We start from the raw sequence: 23,530 nt of genomic DNA, 5'->3' as shown, positions 1-23,530 counted from the left end.
GAAAACAATAATGAGTGATATTTTAGTTTGATAATATATAAGGGAACCGTAAATTTCATTCAGGTATTTGGAACAATGTGAAGGCAGAATACAGATACATTCTATAACTTCTACTTGAAATGTATCATTGAAGTTTCAGAGAAATATTTGTTGTGATGTATAAGTACAGCGTAAAAGCCCCTGAAGTCAAACATTCTCTTTATATTAGAAAAAAGTCAATAAGAACAAACTTCTATTTGAGGCACAAGAAATAAAATACATGTAAGAGCTTCTGCTGCTCATCATGTGATTTTAGGTCATAGGTAATGTTAACTTTTCAGTTAGTTTGAGAGACATAAAAACTAATGTGAAGTAAATGGTACCAGGAAACCGTACATAAGAATAAATACACACTATGTGCCCAAGCTTGTACTATCCTGCATAGTGCTGTATTATACTTCACATACATTTATAGCAATTGTTAATGATGTCCACTTCTGTGTTTCACAATTATGGGCCACATCGGTTTATAAGTTTGTCTGTTGGCTTCTATCTCTGGTTCTACGGCTGATGTTCGTTTGATGATTTTTCTGACGTTTTGCCAGCATGAGTGGCTGGCATTGTCGAAGTTTCACCCTCCATTGCTGGTGGTGGAACTTCAACAATGCCAGCCACTCGTGCTGGTGAAACGTCAGAAAAATCGTCAGACGAATGTCGGCTGGAGAAACTGAGAGAGAAGCCAACAGGCAGTTTGTCAACAAGTGGCCATGAAAGCCGTAACAGTTTTGTTATAAATTTGTACCTAGTACCACTGTCCAACCCGTCCCCCTTTGTTCTTAATCATACCTAGTACCACTGTCAACCCATCCCCCTTTGTTCTTAATCAATCCATGTGTAGTGCCTGTAATATCGTGTCTGTAGTCCTTTCAGTATGAAAGGCGTTGGGGGAAGGCAGAGGTGAGAGTGTGTTTTGGTACAATGATAGTTCGTAGTGTTATTATAGTTATGTCAGAGTCTATGCTTAGTGTTTGTTTGTTTCTTTAAAATATCTGTGTGCCATTACCAAGACAATGTAAAGAGAATTTAAATACTTACAGGTTAATTCTGTTATGCCTGGTGATGTCTTCCCTGGTTTGGTCTGCATACCACATTTTGCAAAATCATCCAATAGTAAATATTTTCTATTTATGCTATCCGTAAGTACTCATTTTACTTATGTATTTTTTATTAATTCTTGTTTAAGCTTGTGAACAATAACCCCTTCAAAAATGGCACTACAGTACTCTGTGTGCTATGCAAATTAATTATGTATGATCAGATTTGTTATATGGCCAAAAGACTTCAGACACCCAACTGGACATATGCTGAGGGTTATCAGAGTATGTAGGGTAAAAATGAAAACACAGTATTAAACAATGGAAAATCCAGGATGGAATAATGACAGTATTATGAAAGGGATAGATTGTTACTCACCGCATAGTGGAAATGTTGAATTGCTGACAGGCGCAACACAAATACTGCTAAACAAGTAAGCTTTTGTGCTAAAAAAAGCCTTCTACACACACACACACACACACACACACACACACACACACACACACACACACACACACACACACACAACCACTGTCTCTGTCTGCCAGGGCAGACTGCGGGCTGCTGTTCGTGACGGGAGAAGCATTCTAGGTGGTGGGCATAAGGATGAGGCTGGGAGGGGGAGGGATAGCAGCATGGTGGTGGTGGACAGTAAAGTGCTGTTTCTGGAAGCATATATGGACAAGGTGGAGAGAGGGTAGGGCAGATACGTGCAGTAGGGAGGTTAGACGGAGGGCAGGGGGGAATGGGAGGGGCCGGGAAAGTAAAGAAATAAAAAGAATGTGGATGTGTTGATGGAATAGAAGGCAGTGTAGTGCTCGAATGTGAACAGGGAATTGCACGGGTGGGAACTTTCCCTGCACTACATCCTATGTTTCTATAATTCTCCTTGTCTCAACCTTCACTAGTCATTGTCCTCTACCCACCTATCCCCTTCCCTGTTCTCACTCTAGCACTATATGTAATGCTATACCACCAACACGCCCACAATCTTTTTACTTCTCTCTTTTATCAACCCCCTCCCACCTCTCCCCGTCTAACCTCCCAGCCGCACCCAGCTGCCCTACCCTCTCTGCACCTCGCCCTGTATGCTCCCACAAGCAGCATCTTACTGTCTTTTATTCATGTGCTGCTACCTGTCTCCTTCCCAGCCTCCCCCACCACCCAGATTGTTTCTCCCGTTGAAACACAATAAAATAGAAATGAGTGAACAGAGAGAACTTCCTGTTTTTGAATGGGGCACAATTGTAGGGGCCCACACATAGTTGCATTTCAGTTGAGAGTACTTCACACGAGTTACATGTGCCCAAGACTATTTTTACATGTGTTATTTTGATGTAGAAATGTCAGGAAAGCACTGAGCTCACCATACCTTGGCAAGGCCTATTATATAACCTCATTCAGACCACTTAACTGTAAAGCAATTTGTGTTAAACAATCGCCAACATATTTGCAGTTACTGCAGAGTAGATCCATTGCATCGCAAGCGCATAAATCAGGGTCTGCATGATGTGTTGATAAACAATAAGATCCAGATTACGTGGGTGTACTTCTTCTCAGAAAGCAGCCATTGACGCAAGGAGGAGTATGCAGTGTCACATAGGATAGGGCGAAAATGCTGTTTCTGATCAGGAGAGAACTGGCTGTAGATTCTGTTGATTGATGTGTCTTTTTAATTTGAATTGGCATTCGGGTGGGCTTCCTTGGTATGTTGTGGAAACATGAAAATCAGTCGTAGTGATGCAGTGATCTGGAGGCTTTTGACTATAGTCTCAGCTATGCCAAAATGAATATTCATAACATGTGACAAGTTGCATGCTTTCCCACACTGTGGCAATGGTTTGCATTTGGATGTTGTACTAGCATTTTAATCATCTACTCTGTAGTACATGAGCCATTGCATTGTAGTTCAAAGAAAATAATTGGAGTTGAACACTGTAATATTAGCAAAAGGAGGTTCTGCAGGCTATTTGTTACCCAACTACATCTTTTAACTCTGAGGGGCAGATAAATGCCATAAAAATTTACCCTAGAGGGTAGGTGTCTACTGTAGGTTTGTAAAAATTCACCTTAAAAATAACAAAATATTAGCATTAAATGTGGTCATCGCAGCTAACCACCACCCCATTACAGTATACAAGTTTGATAGTTGGTGGATGAACTTTGGTGTAACTTTCTTTTTATTTTCATGCTATCTCTTAAAAAAGTTCTTGCCTGCTCTCGGGCAAACAGATACTTTGCATGCTGAATGCATACACACAGTTTGTATTGGGCTTTTTCTTGAACTGCAAATTGCACATCTTCTATTGGAGAACTTGTCCATTCCAGTCTCCTTCCACATAATGAATGAATTTCTTACATAGTTGTCTACAAAGTGAAAAAACAATCTGATCTACTGTTTCTTGCTCTTCCTGTGTGTAGCATAGTCTTTCATTCGATCAAAATTATCCAGATAGTTCATACTGGAATTGTAATCTTTCAACACAAGTGGGGCAAGTGATATTGGTTATTGTTCATTTCTAATTCCATTGGGAACCGTGTGCACCATGACCATATTATTGTCAATATATACTATGTCATCAAAAGTATCCAGACACCAGGCTGAAAATGACTTACAAGTTTGTGGCGCTCTCCATCGGTAATATTGAAATTCAGTATGGTGTTGGCCCACCCTTAGCCTTGATGACAGCTTCCACTCTCGCAGGCATACGTTCAGCCAGGTGCTGGAAGGTTTCTTGGGGAATGGCAGCCCATTCTTCACGGAGTGCTGCACTGAGGAGAGGTATTGATGTTGGTCGGTGAGGTGTGGCACGAAGTCGGCGTTCCTAAACATCCCAAAAGCATTCTATAGGACTCTGGTCAGGACTGTGTGCAGGCCAGTGCATTACTGGGATGTTATTGTCGTGTAACCACTTTGCCACAGGCCGTGCATTATGAAGAAGTGCTCGATCGTGTTGAGATATGCTGTCACCATCCCCGAATTGCTCTTCAACAGTGCGAAGCAAGGTGGTCCCTAAAACATTAACGTAGGCCTGTGCTGTGATAGTGCCATGCAAAACAACAAGAGGTGCAAGCCACCTCCATGAAAAACATGACCACACCATAACACCACCACCACCACCACCTCCAAATTTTACTGTTGGCACGACACACGCTGGCAGGTGACGTTCACCGGGCATTCACCATACTCACAACATGCATTGAATCGCCAGATTGTGTACCTCGATTCGTCACTCTACGCAACGGTTTTTCCACTGTTCAGTCGTACAATATTTACGCTCCTTACAGCAAGCGAGGCATCGTTTGGCATTTACCGGTGTGATGTGAGGCTTATGAGTAGTTGGCTCGACCATGAAATCCAAGTTTTCTCACCTCCCACCTAACTGTCATAGTACTTGCAGTGGATCCTGATGCAGTTTGGAATTCCTGTGTGATGGTCTGGATAGATGTCTGCCTTTTACACGTTACGACCCTCTTCAACTGTCAACGGTCTCTGTCAGTCAGCAGACAAGATAGGCTTGTAGGCTTTTGTGCTCTGTGTGTCCCTTCACCTGTCCGCTTCACTATCACATTGGAAACAGTGGACGTAGGGATGTTTAGGAGTGTGGAAATCTTGCGTACAAATGTATGACACAAGTGACACCTAATCACCTGACCACGTTCGGAGTCTGTGAGTTCCGCAAAGTGCCCCATTCTGCTCTCTCATGATGTCTAACGACTACTGAGGTCACTGATACTTAGTACCTGGCAGTAGGTGGCATCACAATGCACCTAATATGAAAAACATATGTTTTTTGGGGTGTCCGGATACTTTTCATCACATAGTGTATTTTGGATAAATGGCAGCATCGGTTATAAATATTGAAATCCCCCTGTTGCTTCTGCACCACCTACTTAGGGAGCAACACCCCCCGAACCGTCGGGGACGTCCGTCACCACTTTTAAGCCGGAGAAGCATTAGTCTTCTTCAGCTTCTCTCACTAGGAAGAGGTCCCTTGGGTCACTCCCTTCCCAGGTTTCTGCTAGTGGGAAAGATGACACCCGCCAGTCGCTGAAGAGCTCAAAAGCAGCTGGTCGTAAGGCTTCATGCTCATCTTCAGTCCCAGAGACTGAGCCAGTGAAGCCCTCCCAGCCAGGGAAATCCAAGGAGCAGCGAGATAAATCCAAAAAGAAGACCCCTAAGACCAAGGAAATTGCGGTGGCACCCACACCACTGCTACCTACAAGCTGTGCATCTGAGGATGAGGTGGAGATTCTGGCGTCCGCTGAGGACCTAGATCTCGCCAGACCCTCGGACACAATGGATATAGACTGCTCAGGCAAAAAGCTGGTGGCAGCAGGTGACTCTGAGGCATAAACTGCCTCATTGAATGTTCCATGTCTTCCCAGTATCATGATGACATCATCCTCCAGTGGAATTGCGGCGGTTTTTTTCACCACCTGGCTAAGCTACAGCAACTGTTAAACTTTAACCCGCTATCTGCATTGCCCTCCAGGAATTCTGGTTCCCGGCAATGTGGGCCCCTGCCCTCCTCAGCTATAAGGGATATTACAGGAACAGTAGTGTCTATAATTGAGTGTCGGGTGGAGTTTGCATTTATGTCCTAAACTCAGTCTGTAGTGACACTGTGCCCCTTCAAACCCCTCTTGAAGCTGTGGCTGTCAGAATAGGGACTGTTGTGACAGTGCCACGACATTTAACAGTGCCGCCACGACAGTACGCGCAAACGACGATAGAGGCGCTCCGCAACTCGGCTGAGTGCGGGAGTGCCACCTAGCTACGAACGGCGCCGGCCGCATGTCACGGCACGGCAGTCGAATAAGAGATACTGAGTTGTTGTTATGTAACCAGCTATTGTTTCTAAGTGAGTGTGTTTGAATATCCACGCAATTATTGGTGATTAAAGGTTATAACACTTTTTGGCGACGAGGATAGGATATTTTCACTGCCTTGTGGATTTGTGTGTTCGTGACGGGGCAGACATGGAACAGCTTATGCAAGCACTCATTGAACAACAAACACAGCTGACGGCTGCTATTCAGGCGTTGTCGACGTCGCTTACTCACCGTCTTTCTTCCTCTTCTCCGCCTCCATTCCCTCCATACGACGAGGCCGCTGAAGGCTGGGAGAAGCGTTTGCGGCAACACTTCTTGGCTTTCGGCGTTGTCGACGCTCTTATGTGTAAGTCGTTATTTCTATCTTGGATTTCCCCACGGATCTATCAGCTGCTATCTCAGTTAGCCCCTCTGCGGGAACCTGCCTCTCTGTCCTTCCAAGAAATGTGTGACTTATTGTCTAACTATTACCGAAAAAACACCCACGTCGTTGCCGCCCGCGTGGCGTTCTACCGATGTTGTAAACAGCCCCATCAATCTTACCGGGCTTGGGCGGCGGAACTACACAGTCTGAGTAGGAAATGTCAGTTTATCACGGACACTCATCATGAGTCTTATGCTGATTCAATGGTTAGGGATGCTATTCTACGGCTTGCTCCTCATAAAGAAGTTCGTCAACGTGCCCTACAACTGCCAAACCTGTCGTTGTTGGAAGTTCTAAGCATCGCTCAATCCTTTGAAGTGTCTCACGCTGCTGGCACGCAAATAGACGCGTGGTGTGATGTAGACGCTGTACAGTCAACTTTCGACACGGACAATTTGCCTGTTTCACAGGAGAACCAAGATGTGGCAGCGGTTCACTCGCGTAAACAACGTCGCGTTGGGCCGCAACGCTCGCAGCGAAAACAGCAACAACAGAAGCAGGTTCGTTCCGCACTTCCTTCTTGTCCATGTTGTTTCGTACAGCATGACAGGGCCGCGTGTCCAAAACATTGGGCCACGTGTAATTCATGTAGGAAAAAAGGCCACATTGCTTCTGTGTTATCAGTCCCCTAAAGTCCCTGTCAACAAGGACAAGGCATCGGACATGGATGTTAACTGTGTGCTTTCTCAAACAAATAAGTTGTTTGTTACTGTTCATGTTCTGGATAAAGACATTCACACTGGCTCTGCAGTAACTCTCATTAATTCTCGCATGTATTTGGAGTTGGGCTCCCCTCCCTTGTCTCCAGTTACGCGAAATCTGAGAACTTATAATAAACAGAAAATTCCAATCATTGGCCAGTTTGATGCTTCCACTGCCTACAAGTCTGTTGTTAGGCCCCTCACGTTTTATGTGGTGGATCATGCGGGCACTGAAAACCTGTTCGGTTATGATGCTTTCCAGTTGATCGGGTTCTCCATTGATGATGATGTGCACCTTGTAACCTCCCCCCTCACTTATCGACCTTAAAGACAGTGAAAAATTAAACCGCGTGTACCTAATGGAAATTTGGGAAAAGCAATCGTCACCGAAGTTAATCTATCGGTAAAGAGGGAGGAAAGGGTTACATCTAAATGAAAGGAAAAATGCAAATGAAACTGGTGGAAATTAATTTTGAAAAGGGGTAAAGTTAATAAAGAAAGTAAATGTGCGGCCGTTACGTTAACAATTAACTAGCGGTAATTAGATATTTGAGATTTGGGGGAAATCACGGTCGCCAGTCCTAAGGACAATTACTATAGTAACTGAAAAAGAAAGGTTATTACACATATAATTAACACTAGAAGCGTGGCAACTGAAGGTTGACACGTGTAGTGTGAAATCTGAAAGTTTGTCAGAAGTAATAAATTTCGCTACACTCTGACTTAATTTAGCAAAAGAATTAATAAAACCGGAAAATCGAAAGTTAATTTAGTGACTGAAGTTAATAGTGAGCTTTCTTTCTGAAGCACATCGAAATCCAGTAAAATACGGTTAGTCTTGGACTACCTCAACAATCATTTCAAAAGCAACTTGACTCTACGCAATTTAGAAACAAGAGATTTAACTTTGAACTTGAATTAAATGATTCTGAACTATTAACAATAGTAAAATTTAGTACGTACCAAGCTGAGCTGCAGTCACAGGTAAGCTAAAATATGCTAACAAAACTCGCACTCTAAATTTGTGCTCGTGTAACCTAAATATTGTAGCCAGCTACTGAACTTTGAAATTAAAGCAGTGAAATCTAATTATATTATTTTAATGCTGGCGTTTGAATTTCAACGACACTCTGGTTCATTTCGGAAAAGGAAGGGACCCTGCTTGGCAATGCAATTGGGACAATGAGCAACAAAGGTTCATGCTAAGTTGCTGTAATTTTGCGAGGCAAATGGAACAATTTGAAAAGCTGAGGTCTGCCATACAGTTCTGAAACTTTACGTGCTTTTAGTCTTCCTTGTTGGTTGATTGAAGGTTTGAAGCCGTCGATCGAGGAGGTGGCGACAGTCACTCATTGTCGGCCGTCGCTGTTGCAGAAGCTGGATGTTGGCGCGCCTTCTTCTCGACACGGTCACCAGGCGAAACGGGCTCTTGATGTGCGCCAGCTAATGCTTCCCGTCCGCGACACCATGTCAGAAACTATCATCGCGAGTCGAGCGCAATTACATACTGCCAAACCCCGAAAGCGCGGCAACTCGCGGGAGCGTCACACAACACACCTGCTCCACTCGCTACTCCAGCCAGACTCTCTCTGTTCTGCCCGCGCTCCACGCGGCAGAGTTAACACTACCAAAGATCCTACACACTTTGAGTCTTCACACGACCTATCGATGTAATCGTTCGATAGCAGTTTTCCCTAGGCAAGAGCCAGCGTAAAAATACAAATGATATTTACGAAACAAACCAATTATACATCGACATAAATGCATAAATATATATATATATACAAACAGTAAAACAATTACAATATATAAAGAGACAGAAATGTCATATCTTGAGGTAACAAAACAAGGAAAAAAAAAATAATAGTACAATAGATGGAAATAGGAGTATATGCATTTCCGGCGTTACACGTGCCCCACATTGTCTGAGGATGTTCGTGTAACGTAAACAGACTCAGAAAATGTCCCAAAAAAGAAACAGCGGAAATGCATATGCTCAAAACATCAACAAAATTTAGCATTCGTCTAATTAATCATAAATCAATTTTTAGACCATAATAATTGAGTGGAGACACTCCTAATCTTATTCCACTCTGTCATCTTGCACAAAATAAAACAGGTTGACAACATATTAAAATTCATAGAAGATATAGAAAATGGTTTAGCTATTCCAAAATCATTAAAATTCGTAACACTATGAGAAATGGAATACTATTTGCAAAATTAATTAGAGTGCATGGTCATAAAAACAGGTAGATCAAAATACGCAAATAAATAATTAAATAGACTACACATTTTGTATAACCTTTTCATAATTAATATTCTCGTCACGAGAATCTATTTAACGCTAAACAAGAAAATAATGTACAGCAGATCGACAAAAACATAAATATTAACAGCAGAATTCTTTCAGCTGTCCAGGAAGAAAAACAACTCCGCCTTCCGTACTCGCAAGTACAAAGTATGCCGACAGCGGCACAAGAGCCGACAGCGGTTCCGCCCCGCCAGTATTGTTGCGCCCGCCTGTGCGGCACGCTTGATCTCACTCGCCTGTGTAACGGCATTTCCAGAACGTCCGTTTCACTGAATTCTTTCGGTAAAACTCACTCCCGAGTAATCACAGTGGATAACTCAACACTGTCCATCATCACACATGTACAAGCCTGAAACTTAAAACAGCGTCTAAGTACATCGGCAATGACTAGTAAAACACATATTCATGGAATCTTACAGCTAGTTACAAAACCATATTTACATTGCTTAATCTACGGTGACTCAGCTGAAAACTTAAACTAGCAGCTTGGATTTTTAAATTGATTAATATTCAGTAACTCTTAAATCATTTAATCAACATTAATTACTTATTAATTACAACTTTTTTAATGACCTCTAGGTCAGTCAAAAGCATGGCAATCTAGCAAATCGTTAAATCTTACACTCTATTTTACATACTGTACAAATTACCCATTGTGTGGTATTAATCGATCCTAGGTTGGTACAATTTCAAGTCTACAATGTTTCGTATACCTAATAGCTTTCCAGAGCTTGGATACTCTAAGCAATAAGCATTTGTGTGAGGTATACCAATGACTTTATATGGTCCATTATAAACAAACTTAAATTTAGAGATTTCATTGTCTATCTCGCTCGATTTCTCATGAGCTTTTACAAGTACTAAGTCTCCGATTGCAAACTTAGCAAAACGCACTTTAGCGTCATTACGACGTATGCGAGCATCGGCTTTTAGCTTCATTACTTCTCGCAAACGATCGTTTTTCACACCAATACTAATGTCAATCCGTGGAGGGAATTTGATTATCTCTTCCATTTCACTTTCTACACTTTTGTCAATGCCGAACTTCCTCACATTACGGCAGTTCAAACTCATTCCTACGTCAATGTCATCCGGCCAGTTAACAATGTGTATAGGCTGGTATTGCCTATGCACACCGTCTCCTGCCTCGTCAAAACTAACTACTATTGCTTTATCTTGTGAGGTACATGTCAAAGTTTTGCTTTCGCAATTAATCACTGCACGGTACTTTAATAGCCAATCTAACCCGATAATTACTTCCGTAGTTAAGTCTGGCACGACGACAAACTTTTGTACAAATCGTGCCCCACAAATCTCGAAGTTGACAAAAATTTGTTTCATGACCGGTTTACTGGCCTTCCCAGTAGCACCGATAATTTTCACTCCTGTTACTGGCATAACTACGATGCCAGGTCTGTCTTTCAGTAACTCAAATATTTTCCCAGATACAGCACTCAATTCTGCACCGGTGTCAATCAACACGTTTAGTTCTAGGTCGTGCATATTAACAGACACTACTATCTGTCTACACTTGTCCTCGACTGTTTCTTTATTTTCCCACAGTAAATCCTCGTCTGTATCCAGGTCATTCCAGAAAAAACCATCCGGCTTTGATCCTAAATCCGGTTTATCTGGCGGCTTTTTCAGCCTCTGTTCACATACAGTTTTAATTTCAACACGTTTGTCCTGAGGCTTAGTCTGTAGCGTCGCCTCCAATACCGAAACCTTTTCCTGTAACTCGTCAACTAGTGAGTGTTGCTTTGCTATCAATTCACTAATTGTCACCTTCGTTGATTCCTCTTTAATCAGATTGATCTCATCTGCCAATCTACCTGGAGACATGTGCCCAGTAGTATCTGCAATTACTTCCTCTAGATCTGCGCAACCCACACTGTTATCTTCTGACCGTATAATGTCAGCTCTAACCTCATACACGCTGTAATCTACGTGCTTTTCTACCAATCGTGTCCGGCTATCACTAAAATTTTCGTAATCTTTCTCCTTAATACTCTCGCAATGTTTAAACTGGATGTTCGCGTCGGATGGGTCGGCTAATTCTACCACTACAACTTTCGGTAAAGTCTGCCGGTTAGGGCCAGAACTTTCCGTTACTACTTCAACATTCAACTCCTGCGGGACGAAACACGACGCATCTTGCTCGTGCTCCCCCTTAACATCAACTATTTCTAGTAAAGTCTGCCGGTTAGGGCCAGAACTTTCCATCACTTCACAATCACTATCTTCCTGCGGGACGAGACGCGGCAAATCCTGCCCGCGCTCCCCATAAACACTTCTCCCGTACAGGCCCCTATAATCTCTTAGTTCGTCGTATAAGCGACCGAACTGCCTTAACCAGACCTCATCCCTCTCTGCATCCCCTCGCTCGATGACGGACGTTTTATCCGACATCTGATCTTCTTTCAACACTTGCGAATCATTCTTAAACTCAATCTCCAGTTCCGCTGTGGGTATTACAGCCGCCACTTTATAGTCGATTTCCGGAACACTACTTAAATTGTTCTCACTGACAGTGAATGTATTTTCTACTGCCGTGTCTACAGCTGATCTACTACTTGTGGGCGCACTCCTTTCTCCTAATACTGGCACACTCTCCCGCCGTTGATTATTCCATACGGAATTTTCATAACGACGACACCTGGGTTTTCTCCTGTTATTGGGCCGCCAAAATTTCTCCACGCCCGGTCGGCCCCTCTCCGGCGCGGCTAATGGTTTCCCTGTCTCGTTCCAGCAGATACTCTCCCCGGATACTGCTGAGGCGGCTGGTCACACCCTCTGACGTTATTACTATTGCGCGAAGCCCGTATCACGCTAGTATGATACTGGTTTCCGTTATTCCTGTTATTATTTGCATTGTACCGATTGTTATTACGGTCCGAACCATTATTGTTATTGCTGCCGTGGTTGCGGTATGCATTATTCCCATGGTTATCGTTGTTGTGGTTCCTGTGGTACCCGTTGTTTTTACCACGGCCTCTACCACTGTCGCGATTATTGCGCCAATTGTCCTCGTCCTCCACTCTTTCCAGGAAATCATTGATTGTCCTGTAATTGCTTCCTACGTATCGTTTTGTATCATCTGGAAGCTTTTTGTAGAGTTCCCAGACTATTTCGGATTCCGTGCGGCGATCACGCAAGTATTCCACCTTGCGGATCCAGCCCTCACAAAACTCCTTCATCGAACCGCGCGAATTCGCATCGAAAGGCCTCGATACGACAAAGTCGCGCCAGACACTTTGCTGTTTTTGCTCTGACCAGTATTCAGCCAGAAACATATTTTTAAATTCGTCAAAAATCAGGTCCGTAATGTTGAGGTTTAAGCCCCAACGCTTGGCGTCACCAGCCAACACATCAATAACTGCATTAATTTTTCTCTCATTAGTCCATGATCTGGGTAAAACTCTTTCACAATTCTTAATGAAATCCGTCGCGTGTATACCGCCTTTTTTCAAGGGGTCGAACCGCTCCTCTTTCGTCAACAATTCCGAACTATGTGCATAGATTGGCACATAGCTCTGTTTTTCGTCAAGTTTCTTTTCTAATTCCGACACTCTCGTAATTACTTGGCAAGTGGTTGTCGCAAGCGTTTCTACTTCCCTTTTTTTCTCTTCGCAGGTATTAGCCTGCTTCGTCACTTTGGTATCTACTTCGGATACTAAAGCCTTTAAAGTTTCCACCTTCTTTTGATCCTCTTTTTTCACTAATTGAATTTGTTCCGTCACCTTATTCTCGATGATCGGAGCAACTGCGTCTCCTACACTTTTCTCGATTCTGCTAATTTCGGAATCAAAACGAGTATTTATGCTCGCAATTTCCGCCTGAACGCCTATCATTTCCTGTTTAAGATTACCGATTTCGGTATTAATTACAACAATATCTTCTTTGATTTTATCAACTTTTGTGTTAACAACTCCAACCTTGTTGATAACAACGTTAATAGCTTTGTTCTGATTGTCTAGCATCCGTTCAAATTTTTCAGACTGAGCTTCTTGCTTGGCAGCCCGAGCTTCTAGCTTGGCAGCCTGATCTTCTTGCTTGACCGATTGACTCTTGATTTCGTTAATCAAAACGTTCAATAAATCAGTTAAATTCCCGGAAACTACCGGTTTTACTTCCGTAGCGGCTTCCTCTTTAATTGTCCCCCCGTATTCGTCATCAAGGGATTCAGATTTGATTTTCACTTCTGATTCCGAAACATTTTCTAAAGTTTGGAATTCCATTTCTGCTCTTTGTTGCGTTTCGGCGGTCGCATCTTTCATGCTAGCCGCCTGCCCCGGAACAATGGGTACCGCTGTGCGCGTTTCCCACTGTTCGACCGATTGTTCCGTATCCAAGTCTACCAAATTTTGGTAATTGTTGCCTTGACTCATTTTAATAATTTTCAATATAAATGCAAAATCTCAACTCTAATTAGGATTACTCCCACTACTTATTCTCGCTGACGTAACGGCCTGTACGTAACCAGTACTTTGTTACGACATTTGCACCAAACAAAATTCGTGTCCAGAACAACCTCAAATCTGAAGATTGTCCTGTCACCAGGTCGCCACGTGTAACCTCCCCCTCACTTATCGACCTTAAAGACAGTGAAAAATTAAACCGCGTGTACCTAATGGAAATTTGGGAAAAGCAATCGTCACCGAAGTTAATCTATCGGTAAAGAGGGAGGAAAGGGTTACATCTAAATGAAAGGAAAAATGCAAATGAAACTGGTGGAAATTAATTTTGAAAAGGGGTAAAGTTAATAAAGAAAGTAAATGTGCGGCCGTTACGTTAACAATTAACTAGCGGTAATTAGATATTTGAGATTTGGGGGAAATCACGGTCGCCAGTCCTAAGGACAATTACTATAGTAACTGAAAAAGAAAGGTTATTACACATATAATTAACACTAGAAGCGTGGCAACTGAAGGTTGACACGTGTAGTGTGAAATCTGAAAGTTTGTCAGAAGTAATAAATTTCGCTACACTCTGACTTAATTTAGCAAAAGAATTAATAAAACCGGAAAATCGAAAGTTAATTTAGTGACTGAAGTTAATAGTGAGCTTTCTTTCTGAAGCACATCGAAATCCAGTAAAATACGGTTAGTCTTGGACTACCTCAACAATCATTTCAAAAGCAACTTGACTCTACACAATTTAGAAACAAGAGATTTAACTTTGAACTTGAATTAAATGATTCTGAACTATTAACAATAGTAAAATTTAGTATGTACCAAGCTGAGCTGCAGTCACAGGTAAGCTAAAATATGCTAACAAAACTCGCACTCTAAATTTGTGCTCGTGTAACCTAAATATTGTAGCCAGCTACTGAACTTTGAAATTAAAGCAGTGAAATCTAATTATATTATTTTAATGCTGGCGTTTGAATTTCAACGACACTCGGGTTCATTTCGGAAAAGGAAGGGACCCTGCTTGGCAATGCAATTGGGACAATGAGCAACAAAGGTTCATGCTAAGTTGCTGTAATTTTGCGAGGCAAATGGAACAATTTGAAAAGCTGAGGTCTGCCATACAGTTCTGAAACTTTACGTGCTTTTAGTCTTCCTTGTTGGTTGATTGAAGGTTTGAAGCCGTCGATCGAGGAGGTGGCGACAGTCACTCATTGTCGGCCGTCGCTGTTGCAGAAGCTGGATGTTGGCGCGCCTTCTTCTCGACACGGTCACCAGGCGAAACGGGCTCTTGATGTGCGCCAGCTAATGCTTCCCGTCCGCGACACCATGTCAGAAACTATCATCGCGAGTCGAGCGCAATTACATACTGCCAAACCCCGAAAGCGCGGCAACTCGCGGGAGCGTCACACAACACACCTGCTCCACTCGCTACTCCAGCCAGACTCTCTCTGTTCTGCCCGCGCTCCACGCGGCAGAGTTAACACTACCAAAGATCCTACACACTTTGAGTCTTCACACGACCTATCGATGTAATCGTTCGATAGCAGTTTTCCCTAGGCAAGAGCCAGCGTAAAAATACAAATGATATTTACGAAACAAACCAATTATACATCGACATAAATGCATAAATATATATATATATATACAAACAGTAAAACAATTACAATATATAAAGAGACAGAAATGTCATATCTTGAGGTAACAAAACAAGGAAAAAAAAATAATAGTACAATAGATGGAAATAGGAGTATATGCATTTCCGGCGTTACAACCTCATATCTGAGGATATTCCGTATCAACAGCTGGATGGACTGTGTTCTGAATTTTCGTCCGTGTTCTCTGCTGGTCTGGGTCGTGCCAAGGATTTTGAAGCCCACATTACTCTTAAACCTACAGCTCGCCTTAAGTTTTTCCGGGAACGCCCTATTCCGGTGGCGTTGTGTGCACCTGTCAAGGCTGAGATAGACAGGTTAACAGCTTCTGGGATTCTCCTTCCTGTTACCTCCAGCAAATGGGCATCGCCCGTCGTGGTGGTTTCTAAACCAAACGGGAGTCTGCGATTGTGTGGTGATTTTAAAGCCACTGTCAATGCTTAGAGCCTCATTGACACTTATCCTCTTCCCCGTCCTGAGGAGTTATTTACCAAGCTCGCTGGGGGCCAGTTCTTTTCCAAACTTGACTTATCGGAGGCGTAACATCAGTTGCCGTTGGATGCTTCTTCCAGGGAATTTCTCGTCATCAACACTCCTTGTGGGTTGTATCAGTACCAGCGGTTACCATTTGGCATTGCTAGCTCGCCGGCCATTTTTCAGCGGTTTTTGGAATAGCTCACGGCTTCCGTTCCCGGCTGCATAAACTATCTGTATGACGTTGTTGTCACGGGGGCCTCCACTGAGGAGCACCTTCGCAATTTGCGTTCACTATTTCGGGTTTTGCATTTGGCTGGGTTGAGGTGCAGTCTGGACAAGTCACAGTTCTTCCAACCCTCCATTGTGTATGTTGGTTTCCACTTGTCCCGTGAGGGTATACGTCCTCTACGTCAGCACGTTGCAGCCATTAATGCTCTACCCCGGCTGTCTACGGTCAAAGAACTTCAGGCGCTTCTAGGCAAGATTGCTTATTATCACAAATTCATTCCATCCGCGGCAGCGGTAGCTCATCCTCTGCATCAGCTGTTATGCGAAAACGTCCCTTTCTGTTGGTCCGAGGAGTGTGAGCAGGCTTTTGTCTGCCTGAAGGCTCATTTGCAGTCGGCGCCTTGTCTTGCCACATTCTGTCCGGGTCAGCACTTGGTTCTGGCGACTGACACGTCACAATATGGCCTAGGGGCTGTTCTTGCCCATCGGTATGAGGATGGGTCGGAACGGCCCATCGCCTATGCTTCCCACACTCTCAACGATGCGCAGCGGCGTTACTCTCAAATCGAAAAGGAGGCGCTCGCTATCATTTATGCTCTAAAAAAGTTCAGCGTTTTTTTGTATGGTTCTAAGTTTCACCTCATCACCGACCACAAGCCGCTGGTCTCTCTGTTCAGCCCATCGGCGTCGCTTCCGGATAAGGCAGCTCACCGCCTGCAACGTTGGGCCTTATACTTGTCTCGTTTTCACTATGAGATTCACTATCGCCCCACGGCCCAGCACGCCAACGCTGATGCATTGTCGCGATTGCCGATGGGCCCCGACCCAGTTTTCGATTGTGATGAACTACTCTGTTTCCACATTGATGAGGGAGAACGTCGTGCGGTCAAGGGTTGTCCACTTACAGGTTCGCAAGTCGCGTCGGCTACTGCGCGGGACCCGGTCCTGCGTCAGGTGATCGGTTTTGTTCAACGGGGTTGGCCAGACAGGACAAAGGGCCGGGCATCGGATCCCCTTCGCAACTACCATGCCTTGCGCCTTCATCTGTCTGTTCGTGATGGTGGTGTTCTTCTGGCCATGGATGGCACCTCTCCACGGGTCGTGGTGCCAGCCTCTCTTCGCAAAGATGTTCTCAAACTGTTGCATGAAGGCCATTGGGGTATTTCTCGGACTAAGTCCCTGGCCCGCAGGCACGTTTATTGGCCCGGTATTGATTCGGACATCTCCCACATGGTTGCTGCGTGTGGTCAGTGTGCTCAACAACTGGCTGCACCTCGTACAATGCCCTCTCTGTGGCCTGATCCGGCGCAGCCATGGGTACGGGTGCACGCTGACTTTGCCGGCCCCTTCCTCGTTACTTATTGGCTACTGTTGATTGGCGCCTTCTCGAAGTTTCCGTTTGTTGCTCGATGTCCGTCGCCCACCACTGCGGCGACGACGCTGGCTTTGTCCAAAATCTTTGCACTAGAAGGTCCTCCATCCACGATCGTCACAGACAATGGCCCTCAGTTCTCTTCGCAGGCCTTCCGTGATTTTTGTACTGGACAAGGGATTCATCATGTTACAGCACCGCCCTTCCATCTGCAATCGAATGGGGAGGTCGAGCGCCTTGTCCGCACTTTCAAAAGCCAGATGAAAAAATTCTTTAGTGATTTTTCCACAGATGACGCTCTGCTGCAATTTCTGAGTTCTTGTCGCTTCACGCCTTTGGGTGATCGCAGCCCTGCTGAACTCTTGCATGGCCGCCAACCGCGCACTCTACTGCACCTGCTTCACCCTGTCAGGCCTTGTGCTGTGTCCCCTAGTGCGGGAAAATACTCGGTGGATGCCGACGTGTGGGCACGAGGGTATGGATCTCGCCCTAAATGGATTTCAGGGGTGGTCAAGGCTCTTCGCGGCTGCCGGCTTTGTGAAATACATACGGACGAGGGCATGGTTGTTCGCCATTACGACCAGATGCGCCCACGAGTGGTGGCCACACCGGTGCCACCGCCCCTTCCTTCGCCTCCACCAGCCCGAGAAGCCAGTCCTGTCGCTGCTGCCGATCTACCGTACGTGTTGATGCAGCCAACATCGCTACCGCTTCCGAGTACGCCGGAACCGGCCCCAGTCGCGACGCCGCCTTCTCCGGGACCCATCTTGCTGGAGCACACCCCCAGGTCCACGACACCTATGGATGCTGCTCCGGAGTTTTCACCCATCATCTCGTCCAGGAGGCACGTTCCACGCACGAGCTTCCGTCCTGGACATTTTCGACCATACTCTCGTGTCTCTCCGCGGGATCTTCTCAGGGCCTCACAAGAGGCCATGGATGTCTCCGCACTGTCCATGTCTCCTAGGAAGTGAGTGTTTTTTTTTTTTCAAGGGGGGAAAAGTGTTGTGTCAGTGCCATGACATTTAACAGTGCCGCCACGACAGTATGCGCAAGCTACGATAGAGGCGTTCCGCAACTCGGCTGAGCGCGGGAGCGCCACCTAGCTACGAACGGCGCCGACCGCATGTCACAGCACGGCAGTCGAATAAGAGATACCAGCTATTGTTTCTAAGTGAGTGTTTGAATATCCACGCCATTATTGGTGATTAAAGGTTATAACAGGGACGACGCAGGAAGTAACTGTGTGCAATGTATATCTTCCTCCAGATGGTGCAGTAGCCCTGAATGTATTAGCTGCACTAATTGATCAACTCCCTAAAGCTTTCCTACTTTTGGGAGATTTTAACACCCATAACCCCTTGTGGGGCGGCACCATGCTTACTGGCCAAGGCAGAGACATCGAAACTTTACTGTCTCGGTTCGACCTCTGCCTCTTAAATACTGAGGCCGCCACACAGTTCAGTGTGGCTCGTGGTAGTTACTCGGCCATTGATTTATGAATCTGCAGGCTGGGACTTCTCCCTTCTATCCACTGAAGGTCATATGATGACCTGTGTGGTAGTGACCACTTCCCCATCTTCCTGTCACTGCCCAGGTGTCAGGCCCAGGGACACCTGCCCAGATGGGCTTTAAACAAGGCGGACTGGGAAACTTTCACCTATGCTGTCACTGTTGAATCTCCCCTACATATTAATATCGATGTGATGGTTGAGCAGCTGACTACAACAATTGTTTCTGCAGCAGAAAACGCAGTCCTTCGCTCTTTAGGGTGCCCCCGGTGTAAGGCAGTCCCTTGGTGGTCGCTGGAAGTTGCTGAAGCAATTGAGGAGCATCGGCGAGCTCTACAGTGGCATATACGGCACCCTTCCCTGGAGCACCTCATAGCCTTTAAACGGCTCTGAGCCCGTGTTTGCCAACTTATCAAACAATGGAAGCAGGAGTGTTGGGAGAGATACATCTCGACCATTGGGTGCCATACGTCACCTTCTCAAGTCTGGGCAAAGATCAAACGTCTTTTCGGGCACCAGACCCCAACAGGTGTTCCCGGTGTTACCATAAATGGGGTGTTATCTACTGATGCAAATGGGATTGGTGAGCACTTTGCTCTAGGCTCTGCGTCGAAGAGTTACCCCCAGCCTTTTGCACTCAAACGGCGGCTGGAAGGGAAAGTCCTCTCATTCACTACATGTCACAGTGAATCCTATAATGCCCCATTTACAGAGTGGGAGCTCCTCAGTGCCCTTGCGCATTGCCCCGACACAGCTCCAGGGCCTCATTGGATCCACAGCCAGATGATTAAACATGTCTCATCTGACCACAAGTGTCATATCCTCGTCACCTTCAACTGGATCTGGTCTGATGGCGTCTTTCCGTCGCAGTGGTGGGAGAGCACCATCATTCTGTTGCTCAAACCCAGTAAAAACTCACTTGATGTGGATAGCTATCAGCCCATCAGCCTCATCAATGTTGTTTGTAAGCTGCTATAATGTATGGTGTGTCGGCAGTTGGTTTGGGTTCTGGAGTCACGTGGCGTACTGGCTCCATGTCAGGGTGACTTCTGCCAGGGTCGTTTTACCACTGACAATCTTTGTGCCCCTTGAGTCTGCCATCCGAACAACTTTTTCCAGATGCCAGCACTTGGTTGCCATCTTTTTTGACTTAGATAAAGCGTACAACAGGACCTGGCGACATCATATCCTTGCCACATTGTATGAGTGGGGTGTGCGGAGCCTGCTCCTGATTTTTATCCAAAACTTCCTCTGAACCTGACCTACGTTCTGACTTACGCCGTAGGGTTTTTCAGCTTTGGGAGACAGGATGGTATAACAGTACGCACAATAAAACTTCATGTCATTAAGGAGACTACGAATGTGTGGAAGTCTTCCATGCGGGCCTCTCGCAGGGGATCTGTTGTCCTCTGCCGGCTCCGCATTGGCCATGCTTGGGTGACCCACGGTTACCTCTTGTATCGTGAAAACCTGCTTCAGTGTCAGTGAGGCACCTGGTTGACAGTGGCCCATATTGTGGTGCACTGTCCCACTTTGACTGCCCAGCGAGGAAATCTTGGGTTACTGGACTTGTTGCCGCTCATTTTATCTGACAACGCCTCATTGGCTGATTTAGTTTTATGTTTTATTCGTGAGAGTGGGTTTTATCAAATGGTTCAAATGGTTCTGAGCACTATGCGACTTAACTTCTGAGGAGTGGGTTTTATCATTTAATCTAAGTTTTAGCACGTGTCCCCCTGTGTCCTCCACCCTGATGCTTTTAGGGTGGAGGTTTTAATGTGTTGCAGAGTGGCTGGTTTTTCCTTTTTATTGTCTGTGGTCGGCCAACCACTGTAATCTGCTTTCTTGTTTTACTCTCTTTGGTTCTAGCATCTCCCTGTTGTTTTCTTGTCCTCTTTTGTTCCTTTTAGTGTTCGTTGCTTTTACTTTGTTCTTGTGGTTTTTCCTTTCCGATTTGTGTTGTATGTCTCGTCTGTATTACTTTCACACTTGTGGCATTGTTTTATCAGGGACAAGGGACTGATGACCTCGTAGTTTGGTCCCTTCCCCCCCTCATTTAAACCAACCAACCAAACAACCAACCAATCTGTCTTTCATCCTGTGACTTACTTTGGACACACCTGATGGTGCATGACGTGTAGAAATAATGTTGACTGTCATTTTATCATTCTATCTATAGATAGCTACTTCATCATCGCTAATTTTGTAATAGAATTCACTTCTCTCAAGTTCCTTTTCCTCACTGAGATTTGGCATTTTTTCCGTCTGGAATTTATTGTTCCACAAGTGTGCAGACCATTGAACTTTAGGTTCTTGAACAGATCATATGATGTAAAATAATTGTCCCTAAAAATAATATGACTCTTCCCATGAAGATCACTGGTTAAATTTAGAACCACTTTCGGTCCTAACCCTACTATTGGAGACTGTGAAACTTCTACTGCATAAAAATCAAATTGAAAATATGTGCCAGATCAGGATTCGAACCCGGGATCTCCTGCATACTACACAGTTGTGTTAACCACTGTGCCACCCAGACGCAATGTTTATTGCAGCTGTGCAGACCAACTCAGCATACTTCTTGGCCAGCCCAAATTCGCACCTAGTGCCACTCCCCTGTCCATGTCCTCGATGCTCGCTAATTGGAGGTCGAATGTAATTGTGCATCCGCACTGAATGTGGTGGATCCATTGCCCATTGAGGCAAATCAGTTATACCAATGTGTGGACTCTTATAAGTAGTTTCACAGTTTGTCATAATTCTGACTGTTTGTATCAGGAGCCACAGAATTATCATTGAGGTGCAAGTTACTCAGTAACCAATGTTTTTACTGTCATAAACTTCAATATATAACTTTCACTAAGGTCTGTATCAATGCTGCAGTAATCTCTGTAGCTATGTTTTTGGTGATTCCCATTTAAAAATTTATTCCGACAAAAAAAGTTTTTATTTCACGTTCGTTGGTGAGGACAAAAGATTTGCCTATTTGTGTTGCATATAAATTGGTTTGAAACAATATATGGTTTGTAAGTGTTTCAACAAAAACTTGCATAGTAAGTCAACTGGGTTGAGGTTCAATTTGTTCTTAATTTCTGCAACAGCATCACCTTATGCAGCAAATAATGGCACTTGGTCAACACTTGTTTCTTAGCCACAGTTTATCATGGCCATTGATAGAACAGTTAGCGACATCACATTGTTTTCAGTTGTCTCATCACTTTCACTTTTATTCTCAGAATTGCTACTGCTCGACATGTGACTGTAAACAAAAGCAGAAGTTGCACAATCTGTTGTAAATGTCAGGTCATTGACATCACTTTCATCATAGTCAAAACTGTTGTCACTTGAAGAAATTTATCAAATAATATTCGGTAACATTCTTCCTATGTTCTCTTTCGACAAGACATACTGGATGGAAAAGAAGGGCAATGGTTAGCACCATTAACCACACAGAAATCTGTCTGTGATGTGTAGAAAATTATATTTGAATAAAAAGTAATATTACTTTTAGATTTATGGAAGGTCAACATATAAATATAAGGTTACTTACCCAAATAGCTCCATAAAGAAGAGCTACAGAGAGAAAGGTATGACACTTCCACAGACAACATAAAAAATGTATGAAATACCAGCTCGTGTCGTAAATATGCGTCAAAAGTACTGCATTGTGATTCTCCTGCCATCCAGTGAAACTTCAGTCAACAGTTAGTTAGTTGAGGGAGCCACAGTGACCACAGCCCTTTCAAAACAGTCTGCCTACATATGTGGTAGGTTACAGTGATGCCTTCCCTTCAAAGAGTTAAACAAAGGGTATGGGCACCTGGAGACTTTAGGCTACTACTACTACTACTACTACTACTACTACTACAACTACTACAACATGATCAGGTCCAGTGGACCGCACGCATCTACAAGTTTCCTCCTCCACTGTATTCTGTCCATTGCTGCTATCCGCCATCCGTTCACATCTATTGACACTTGGTTTAAATCTTTATGGAGTCCATCCCTCCATCCCTCCAGCGCTTCTTGGGTCTCCCTGGTGGTCTCTTTCCTGTAGGTGTGAAATCTAGGAACTTCCGAGGCCATCTGTGATCCTCCATCCGGGCCACATGGCCGGCCCACTGCATTCGTTTGGCTTTAACAGTTCCTGCTATGTTGGGCTGCTGGTATATTCCTCAAGCTCTTGGTTGTATCTGATCCTCCATTCCCCTGTATCTGCATCCAGAACTGGACCGAAGACCTTCCGAAGCACTTTTCTCTCAAAAACAAGGAGCTTATGGAAGTCCTGTTTCCGGATACTCCATGTCTCACAGCCATATAGAACAACAGGCTGGATCAGGGTTTTGTAAAGTCGAATCTTGAACTGTCTGGCGAGATGTCTGGACCGAAGCAGTTGTGCTAGGCTGTGGTAAGATAGGTTTCCTGCTTGTATTCTGGCATTGATCTCTGCTTCACTTGACGAGTCCTCAGTGAAAAGTGCCCCTAGGTATTTGAATTCTTGCACTCTCTTGTAGGACTGGTCCCCAACC

At 44.5% G+C, this 23,530-nt stretch overlaps 1 protein-coding gene across 3 annotated transcripts in view; it reads left to right on the top strand.

The window, feature by feature from the left end:
* Window positions 1-23,530, top strand: part of LOC124556722 (transmembrane protein 39A) — a 200,405-nt gene that overhangs the window by 112,896 nt on the left and 63,979 nt on the right. For all 3 annotated transcript variants that reach the window (XM_047130716.1, XM_047130718.1, XM_047130717.1), the window contains exon 7: window positions 1,077-1,175. In XM_047130716.1, the coding sequence (XP_046986672.1) occupies window positions 1,077-1,175 (99 nt within the window). The remainder of the gene's footprint in view (window positions 1-1,076; window positions 1,176-23,530) is intronic.

Source organism: Schistocerca americana, chromosome X (assembly GCF_021461395.2).
Source record: "Schistocerca americana isolate TAMUIC-IGC-003095 chromosome X, iqSchAmer2.1, whole genome shotgun sequence".
Classification (NCBI taxonomy): domain Eukaryota; kingdom Metazoa; phylum Arthropoda; class Insecta; order Orthoptera; family Acrididae; genus Schistocerca; species Schistocerca americana.
This window is presented reverse-complemented; position numbering and strand designations above follow the sequence as displayed.